The sequence below is a fragment of the Olea europaea genome, chromosome 19 (genome assembly GCF_002742605.1).
Source record: "Olea europaea var. sylvestris chromosome 19, O_europaea_v1, whole genome shotgun sequence".
NCBI classification, from domain to species: Eukaryota; Viridiplantae; Streptophyta; class Magnoliopsida; order Lamiales; family Oleaceae; genus Olea; species Olea europaea.
In genome coordinates, this window is record NC_036255.1 from 3,849,954 (window position 1) to 3,859,761 (window position 9,808).

The 9,808-nt window shown below is 35.8% G+C and overlaps 2 protein-coding genes and 1 non-coding gene across 3 annotated transcripts; 2 read left to right on the top strand and 1 right to left on the bottom strand.

Moving 5' to 3' along the window:
- The first annotated feature begins 873 nt into the window (after positions 1–873).
- LOC111368542 (protein translation factor SUI1 homolog 1-like) lies at positions 874–3,936 on the top strand. Its single transcript, XM_022989834.1, has 5 exons — positions 874–1,057; positions 2,998–3,043; positions 3,161–3,354; positions 3,446–3,499; positions 3,587–3,936. Exons 2-5 carry the CDS (start codon positions 3,007–3,009, stop codon positions 3,629–3,631), a joined length of 330 nt encoding a protein of 109 aa, XP_022845602.1. The 5' UTR covers positions 874–1,057; positions 2,998–3,006; the 3' UTR covers positions 3,632–3,936.
- A 1,439-nt stretch (positions 3,937–5,375) lies between these two features.
- LOC111368543 (cysteine-rich PDZ-binding protein-like) lies at positions 5,376–6,930 on the bottom strand. Its single transcript, XM_022989835.1, has 4 exons — positions 6,781–6,930; positions 6,532–6,649; positions 5,771–5,862; positions 5,376–5,681 (listed from the first exon to the last, which is right to left on the bottom strand). The coding sequence occupies exons 1-4, from the start codon at positions 6,794–6,796 to the stop codon at positions 5,617–5,619; spliced, it is 291 nt and encodes a 96-aa protein (XP_022845603.1). The 5' UTR covers positions 6,797–6,930; the 3' UTR covers positions 5,376–5,616.
- Positions 6,931–9,483: 2,553 nt separating this feature from the next.
- Positions 9,484–9,563, top strand: TRNAL-UAG. The gene has a single exon. It is a non-coding gene; the product is annotated as a tRNA-Leu (tRNA).
- The last annotated feature ends 245 nt before the right edge of the window (positions 9,564–9,808 follow it).

Here is a 9,808-nt window from a genome sequence, read left to right on the forward strand (position 1 = left end):
AAACCTCTTGAGACAAAGTCCCAAAAAGGGGTGTTCTTTTATTGGCGATAATTTTACAATTGGAAATCAAAAACAAAATGCCTCCAAGGGGCCCAAGCACACGAGTTACTGAAAAAAGTGTTCAAGTTTAAAACTAAGGAAATTAAAATTACATGTTCTTTGTTCGAGAGTTTTTGATTCGGTCCTTTGCTCTATGTCTTTTCTCCCTTTTATACTCCATGGATGATCTTTTTTGTGATCAACCGCCTAAAAATTGTTTGATCGTTCTGCAACTGCCCACTTTCCTCATAATGGCCAGCTTGTCATGAAAACTGCCTTTTTTAACTGCTGCCATTACTCTTCGTCGTTCAACCGTTTTCGATTGAATTCCTTGAATCGTGGAACGTGATAGGGCTGTTTTAATAACTGCTTTGATAACTGCACTTCTTGATAACCACAACGCTTTATATTTGTTAAGACTTTGGGCGACTTGAAGGTTTGGGCGAGAATAGAGTAACAGTTCTGGACGACTGCATGGCACTCCATTCACTCAGATTCTGGGCGACTTGCAAACTTGGGCGATGGCGTTACCGCGTTCTTAGGCCTCCCTATTTGGGCCTTCATCTTGAATTGTTTGATTGGGTTTCGTTCTTTGAGCTATCTGATTTGGGGATCCTCCAATTGGGCTTTATTCCTTGGACCGTTCGATTTGGACTGAATTTTTATGTGTCAACAGAAATATATACCAACGATAAATGGTAAAATAATTTATTCGTTTTACCTGTCAAACCTGAACTGAATCACCATTTTCCATTAATGGTAAATGAAAAACTGATAATATGATCCAAAGCATAATATGCGGGAATAGATAATTACCCGAGATTTCAATTCCAATTACCAGAGAAAATGGGAAGGGAATCCCTCCAACTGTGTCTGTCTGTGGTCCTCTCTTCTTTACATAAAGAAAAATACCTCCACGACTTTTCATACTTTTGTTATCTTATCCCTCCCCCTCACTCTCTGGAAATTTCTTTCATTATAAAATTTTCTTGAGAGCCCAATTCTCCTTTTCGATCAGGTAATTCTACATGACCATACTGTCTGAATATTTGTTTAGTAATTAGTGTTGTTATCTTTTGTTAAAAAAATGGTGTGTAAATACGAGAACTTACCAATTTACTTATTATGAAAATTCTGTATTTCTTGATTTTTTTTTTTTATCGAAGAATTGACAATAATATCTGTCATTGTTTCGGAAACCATAATCAAGAAAGGTGATGGTTGAATCCTTTTGGTTCGGGCTGTTACGGAAAACTGAAAAAATATAGATTTTGATCGAGAACAATGATTTATAATTTTTAATATATGAGGAAAGAAGAATTTCCAGAAGTCATGAATAGTTTTCAGTGTGAAGTTTTAAGGATGAAAGTTGTATTGACTGTATAATGGGAGAAAGGTGTAAGCAAGGGTTGGATTTTGAGGCTCAAAATTTGTTGATTGAAGTTAGGTTCTAGCCATGGCAACCTCCATGGTTGCAAATAACTTAAGCATCACGTTTTATGTGCCTAAGCATCAAGGGAGGAAAATGAATGCACTTGAACTTTGCTTTGAGAACCATTTTAAGTATGAAATTGTTGGAAGTCAGTCTCTCTCTTGATTCTTTTCATTTCTGCTTCAATCTGGTGCAGAGGCATTGGTATGCAAAGTGATAACGTAACCAAGTTAGAATCTTGGTTGTTAATAAATATAACCGTTCAAAAAAATTGATATCCGGCAATTCTCTGTACCATTGCATATGCAATTACATGGGAATTCAATGGAAGTCGGGGTTCCACCACACTCTAAGTTCATGGTGAATCCTGATTAGAATGGCATCTACAAGGCAAATAGAGTGGATATAATAAGGGGAACTGTAATTTCCATTAGTAAATCATATGAAGTTGAGATTTTATTTTTTATTTTATTATTTTTTTTATTTTTTTTTATCTTTGGGTGGTTGGGGAAATGGCTTCTGTGAAGCTAAAAAGAATATAAAATAGTCAGAAGATGCTTATGGTTTCTACTCAAAAGTATAAGGAATGTAGAGTTAAAATAGTTTACTACTTCCTTATAAGATATATGACGAGATCAAGATATTCGGGTTTTGAAGACCTCAAAACCTACTTCAAATCTTAAGTGTGTTTATGATACAATCTTAAAGATCAATATTAGAGGTATGAAGTTTTAACTGTAGTCTGATATTAGCATGTCTACATTATCCAGTTACCCTACTCTGTGTAATGAATGTTCCCATGGTAAAAAGTTAAGAGACTTAAAAACCTGAAGCTTTTACCAGAAACTGAAGTCGTTAGTTATGAAATAGTATCTCAATCATCACGAATATTGCTAGAAAAACACAAAGATGCTATCTGCATAAAAGATTATGTTTCGGCGATCGGGTGTTTCTCACAATTAAACCAATTTAAATCCTTCTTTGAAGGAAGAACTTTATTTTTATCATACACTCAGAAGTGAAGAAGCTTATAAAGTAGGCTTTTGTGTGCTTTCACAGTGTAATTATAAATTATGCCTCTCTCATTCTTTGGTTACAGGAAATGAATAATTCTTAAAGAGTAGCCAAATCGTATAATCTGACTAATATATGAATCCTATGCCTTGAGATATGTGTTACAAGAGTTGTATAGCTCGAGTGTTTTGGTCTATTTTCCAATGGTAGGGCAGTAGAGGGAAGATGTGTAGGTTGAATATGATGATATCTTGGAATTTTCATACTCGTGTAGGTACATGTCCTTTATTTTCTAAGTGGTAGAGGCAGTTGAAAGGTATATAAAAAGATCTGGACATCTATGTTTCATTGCTTTATCCTCGTAGAAAACAGGAATTACTCTCTTGTTTCTTTATGGTTATTTCTGCTTTTGTTGTTGAATAGCAACATATATCTGTAATTATGTTTCAGCGTTAACTTATAAGAAGCAAAAGAACCATCAATTTATCATTTTTTCCATTTAACTCTTGTAGTCAAGGTTCATGTCTGAGCTTGACACCCAGGCCCCTGACCCATTTGGTAAGTCTATTTGTACACTAGTATGGGCATAGAACAGCAGAACTGTTCGGCTTCTTTATATCACTTTCAACAATATGAATGGAGCTCTGTCTTATTTGTTTTCTGGGTTGTAAACAGATCCTTTTCCTGAGGCGTATGCTGAAGACTCGAAAGAATATGTGCATATCCGCGTGCAGCAGCGCAATGGTAGAAAAAGCCTTACAACTGTCCAGGGTTTGAAGAAAGAGTTCAGCTACAATAAAATACTCAAGGATCTTAAGAAGGAATTTTGCTGCAATGGCACTGTTGTCCAGCATCCCGAACTAGGCATGGTAAGTATTTGACGCTACAAAGTCTGTTCTGTGCCGTTAGTTTTTTTATGTGTGGCACGTCTTGAAACTTCTCATTGTGTACGAGGGACAGGTTATACAACTTCAAGGTGATCAGCGGAAGAATGTCTCAACCTTCCTTATTCAGGTATTTCTTTGCTATAAGTTGCTTACAAATAACTTCATCCCTCTTTACGATTTCCCTGAATTTTCTCTCTTTTGCCTGCCTTAACAGGCTGGCATTGTAAAGAAGGAGAACATCAAAATCCATGGGTTTTAGATATCGGCAGCAACATATAGATCACACTGTGTAGTTGTGACTGAAATCTAGGGGCTTGTTGCATGTTAACATCAACTGGACGTAGCCCCACCACTCTCTCTTCTCGTTTTTGTACATTTGCATGCTCAATCCTAGAACTTTGCGTTAGCTGAATGTGAAGTTTCTGATGGTTGTATACTACTACCAGCCTTACAAGTTACACGCGATCCATTTTCATCAATTCTAGATGTTGAAGTATTCAAATTGAAAATCTCGTATGTATATTGAGTGTGACCAAAAAATCTACTCCCGTCTCTCACCCAAGACATACCTTCGTTATTGCACAAACTCGCCAAGTTTTTTAGTCATCTGCCGTTTTCATCTTATCTGCTATGTTATGATATACTGACTTGAGAAATTGATGCATTATAATATGCCCTGTGAGTCCTGGAATTCTAGTTACTCCACAAAACGGTGATACATTAGAGATATTGGAAAGTGCAAATTGTCTACTAAAACAGTATCATATGCATTAATTGTGCATTCTTATTTCTTATGGCGGAGGAAGACAGAAAAGCTGCTAGTTTCCCATGAAGAAATTTGATAAATGAGCCAAATAAGGATACACTGTTCCAGCATATTCAATTGCGTCCATATTATTCTCTTAGTCAAGTCCTTTGTGTAAAAGCAAGTCGGGTCATCCAGCCATTCTTTGTTTGGCCATTTGAAGTTTGAAGAGATGGCCATGCACGAAGGACCAAAAGCAGAAAAAACAAAAAGAAAGGTCTGGTGGTTTGCTTACCCAAAGTAGCCCGCTTTCTTGAACGAAATTGTGGGTCATCCAACCTTGACCGGATTCACACCTCACAGCATTTTGGGTACTTTAAAATGGGACCACTGGGTAGAGGTAAACAAATTTAAAGAAGAAAGACATAATATATTTATCATTTATTCCATTTAATCCCACATATTCAACATGTCTACAGATATTCTGTGTATAGAACACCACAAAGACAAGGCTAAGTAGATTTGATTCACTTGGCACATTACCAATTGCCTCAAACCAGCATAACTCCAACCACTATCAATGAGGATTAAGCTCATGTTTGGTAGAAATTAAAATTAAATTTTTTATCAAAGTCAAAATCAATAATTAATTTTAATCACGTTTCATAGAATGCGCAACTTTTTAACCACATTTCTTCAACTTTTATCAAAATCTGCCAAAAATCAACCCATTAGGTGAACCTACAAAATCAACCAAGACATCTTCTGGTAATGATACTTGCCAGGCTAAAGAGCTGATTGAAAAGTTGTTATTATTCCAATGACAACAAAATCTGCCTCCAGAACAAACAGCTAAAGACCTATCCATTTCTACGTAACAGTCTCCTTTAGCCCTTGTTTGTCATCCTTTATTTTACATTCTTTCCCATTATTTTTTCTAAGTACTCAATTCTAAACACACGTTCTTCATTAAAATAATATTACACGCAAATAATTTTTTTTTCTTTTTTAAGCACACATTTTCCATCAATCACTATTCCATAATACATTTCTTCAAATTAATGGGGCTCAAACAGGGCCTTAATAATCTAAGCTCGTAAACATGCAAAAACCTAATCCTAACACCGTCAAGACATTAACATTGTTCAACATCTATATCAAATTATCGATGTAATAAACCAACAAAACAAACATTATAAAGGTCATGAGAAAAGAGAAACACCTTCTTATAGAGAGTGAAAATTAAGCCCAGATGGAATGATGGAAAAAAGAAAAAAATGAAATACATGTTGAACAATTGGCACAACTGTACAGAATATAGCTCGATAAATACTGAGAAGATCTTAGAAAGTGCATTTCACTGCTCATACAGGTACCAAAAATATAAAGCAAATACCAATGCCATCCATTAAGTACGATTACATTCAGTTCAAGAGATGCAAATATTATGCTGTTGTAATATTAGCATGAGAAACAGAATCATCATATCAAACTAGTCTTCATACATTGCTTTGTTTGTAAAATTTGGTATCAAGTACTTGCTTCCCACACATTGCACATACTCCTGCATTATGAAAGTATCTCAGAACGCTCCATGAAGCATGTGTCCATCAAAATAAGACAACATAAAAATTGCAGAGAAGAACTAACTACCTTTACTGTAAGCACAGGTATGACAATACTTGCCGTCCTGATGGACTTGCTGCTTACAGATAATGCACTTGGTTTGTCCATAAGGTGTCCATCTGCAAGACAATCACTTTGCTCATAATTGCATTTGAGAAAAAGGCAAAGGATCTAAGCATAAAATTCCATATAACTGAATGCAGGACGGATGCACAAAAACAATCTCAAAATGATATGACCTGATATAGTGCATTCAATCGCTTTCTGAAGATGGATTCAAAAAGTATATTCCTATCCCATCGACACCTCCACAAAGATTCATCAAACTATCACATTGTTTCTAGTACCCAAAACAAGGCTCTTATATAGGATCAATCAGCCAATTCTAGTCCATCATGTAAAATTCAGAAACATATCAACCACCAATTGGATTTTTTCATGCTGTATTCCCTCCTTCGTGTGTATTATTTACAACTCTAGGGAGATCATGGTAAGCACATCGAGAGCTCAACATGGTACAACCCAGCTTAGTACATTCAATATCAATAATACAGAATAACCCTATAGTTCAGCAAAATCTTCAAACTTAAATTTAAAACAAATCACCCCATATTCAGCAAACAATACCAATGACAACAAAAATCCAAAATTTTGGTAAATTTAATTGAAGACATCCAAGCCTTTTAATAATAGCGCCAGAATTTCCAATAAATACAATTCCAAAATGCATATGTAACCTTTACCACCTATTCATTTAAAAAAAATATTTCTTGAAGAAAAGAAGAGACCTGTGTTTTTTAGAGAGGAGCTTGTTCTCGTTGATCTTCCTACCGCCGCCTTCGGTGGCGTTGTGGGCACCTTCTTTCCATTTGTCCGGAACTATAACCTTCGACAGCTTCTTCTCGCCTATATACCCATATAGAATACCCAATCAATCGGACAAAACCCTAACTAATCAATTCAAAATCACACCGGCCAAATACAAATACGTAACTATATAAGACGAAATTCAAAGTATACTAGGAAGAAGAACTTACATTTTTCGCAGACCATTGTGAGCTGGTAATTATTTACCCGATGGAAGACCAACGAATTTCGTTCTCTACAAATCGAATTAAATAATTTGAAGGAGGAAGGGGGACGACGGTGTTAGTTGACTAAAATACCCTCTACTCCCTTAAAAGGATGCAAAGACTGAAATACCCTTCTATCCATCAACGTTCCTTTCAAGTCTCGACCCAAGCAAAATTAGGGATTGCAACCGCGGCGGGGTGACAATTCTTATTTTCCGGCCCCAATGGGTATTTTTGTTACTTTGCCCCCACTCTCATACCTGATACCTGATTAAAGCAGGACGGGCTGATATTGCATCACCTTTTTTTTTTTTTTGCTTTTTTTTTTAATTTAGTGAATATTATTTTTTTTCCAATTATTAAGAATAATTCGTGTTCTCTTTAAAAATGATAATAAATCTTTTTGTTTTTTCATAAAAACAATTCTAAATGGGATGGATAGTTCAATAGGGACCATATTTTCCGTACCCATCTCATACGTATTTCTGGGCAACAACCTCTGTTCTGCCCCTGCCCCATTTACTCAATTAGGCGAGTAATCCCCTCCCATTTAGGACAAGGCTCTATGGATTTCAAGTTGAACTAATTTTTTTGCCATCCCTAAATAAAATCCTTCCGTTCATTCCCACTGATTTTTTGTGGTAGTGGATACACATTGCAAGGTAGGGTTATGCCAATTGACACTCATCAACATTCAAGTCCTTAGAAATGATTCAAATGGTGCTTTTTTTGGGTCTGTCTCCTCTTGTAGCCTAGTCATCCCATTCCATATTCTCGAAATAAGTAGATTGGCTTCTTGGGGAAAAAAGATGTTTGTGTAATTAGCATTCTTGTACAAAACTTTAACAAGAAAGAAGCTACTTCGAAAAGTAATTTCAAAGAATCAGTAATCTATAAATCTAATCGATTCATAAGGATATATACTAAGTTTAATAGGTCTTGCAGTATTTGATTGCTGTTCCAAAGAATAGAATGGGTGTCGAATTCTTCCGTGGGGTCACACCATAGCATGTGCCTCATTTTACGGTACTGGTTCCGTTCAGCATTCTTCAATGTCTAGCTCGTGTCTCTCCAGCCCCACCCCATCTCCAGAACAAATCTGCATGAACAATAAATAATTATGATGGCAATGGCTTGATTGATACACATTGTTAAGTTAAAATTTTCTTGAATTATTGGCACTTTGAGCAGTGACAGTTGTTGACCCCTTTTTTGCAATGGTTGCGTGGACAACAGATGTCGGGCTCATTCTCATTTATACAAGCAAATTTGAACACGTTTTGACCAAAAATTTGGACGGAGATGTACAGCGTTTATGAACGTCGAAGATGTTTGGTGACGCGAGACGAAAACATTCAAACACTAACAATAGGATCAAGGATGATTTCAAATAAACAAACAATCATAAATAATTCAACCAAAATGGAAATAAATTAAACTCAAGCAAATGAATATAAAAGTAAATGAGAGAGGAGGTTGAGTGAGGTTTTGAGTACGTGTAGTTGCGTTAAGAACAAAATAAGAGGGCTTATTTATAGACTTCCAACCGAGCTGGTTGCCATTGGATATAAACCATGTGGCCTCATCTCCCAGGCCGAAGACTCACATCACTCATTCTGCTACACATTTAATACATTGACAATTGATCATCCATCATATATCCTATGAGGACAATTTTGACATTCATTATTATAGACGTTACATCAATCATTTCTAAATATTGCTTGCAAATCCTTTAAGAAATAGTAAGGGCTTCGGCCATAGAGAGCTTTAGATGGAGAGAGCATCAGCTTCTTCTTTGACTTTACTTCTTTTTTAAATGATTGTTGACTTAGTCAAATTTAACTTCCCCTCCACGCTCCGCATGGACTATGACGTGATCTTCAACTGGAGCTTTAGTGCAAGGCGTAACAACAGTTTCAAGAGTAAGATTTTTACATAGTAATCTTGTTCTAGAAGTCTTTAAGACTTTCTTGATTCGAGTGAAGGGAATAGCTGTTGAATATAATCAAGTTCAGTAGTCCAATCAGAAAGGGGAGCTTTTCCTTTGATCTAGTATAGCATGTATAAAATGACTTGCATAATAAGTGGTAACCACTCCGGCTGAGTGGCCCCATCTAGTTTAAGCTTCATGCTGAAGTGGAACCACCCGAATCTGTACCTCTGTTTTGCTGCAAACCCGCAACCCATGAACAAGATGAATTCTTTCAAAGTAAAGCAATGCAAAGAAATAATGAAATTTTAAAGGCCATTTAATTCTTGCCTAGTATTTTTAAATTTTTATCTAATACCTGCTTGTTTATCCCAGGATAGGTACCAGATCTGCCCATCTTCTGAAGTCTTGAAATGAGTATCAGGATTTTGCTAAATTATCATTAAAAAAAATGAACCTTTGCCTGCTGCTACTAACTGGGATAAAGAACTGAAAACAATGGATGGATGATTTTCTTCATTTTCTTGGAGAAGAATATCTTTGGATCTTTAAGAAAATGCAAGCAGTAAATGATGATCTTATTATGTATTCTTTATTTATTTATAACAATCACTTGTGTAATAAAAGTAGGTTTAAAGAATTCTTTTTGCCAAAAAGAGTGAAATTCGACTTGGAAGAAGATCGACTGGCTGCTCTGCTGGAGAGGACAAATAGCCACGAGCATAGTCATTGCTGACAGTTTGGCCGAGTGGTCTAAGGCGCCAGATTTAGGCTCTGGTCCGAAAGGGCGTGGGTTCAAATCCCACAGCTGTCAAGATTACGAATTTTTGTATTTATTTTTTATTTTTTTGTTATTTCACTTGCCGTTTTTAAAATTTGTGAAGCCTAAATACAGAAAAAGTGAGAAAGGTCTTCTAATAAAAATTGAGGCATGATTCTAATTTTGGTAGTGAGAAATAGAAAATTATTCTATTATAATTTTTTTTTTTCAATTAATAATGTTTTCCTTTCCCTTTGCCATCAACAATTTGCCGAAAAATGTTGAATTTGTATTTTTTC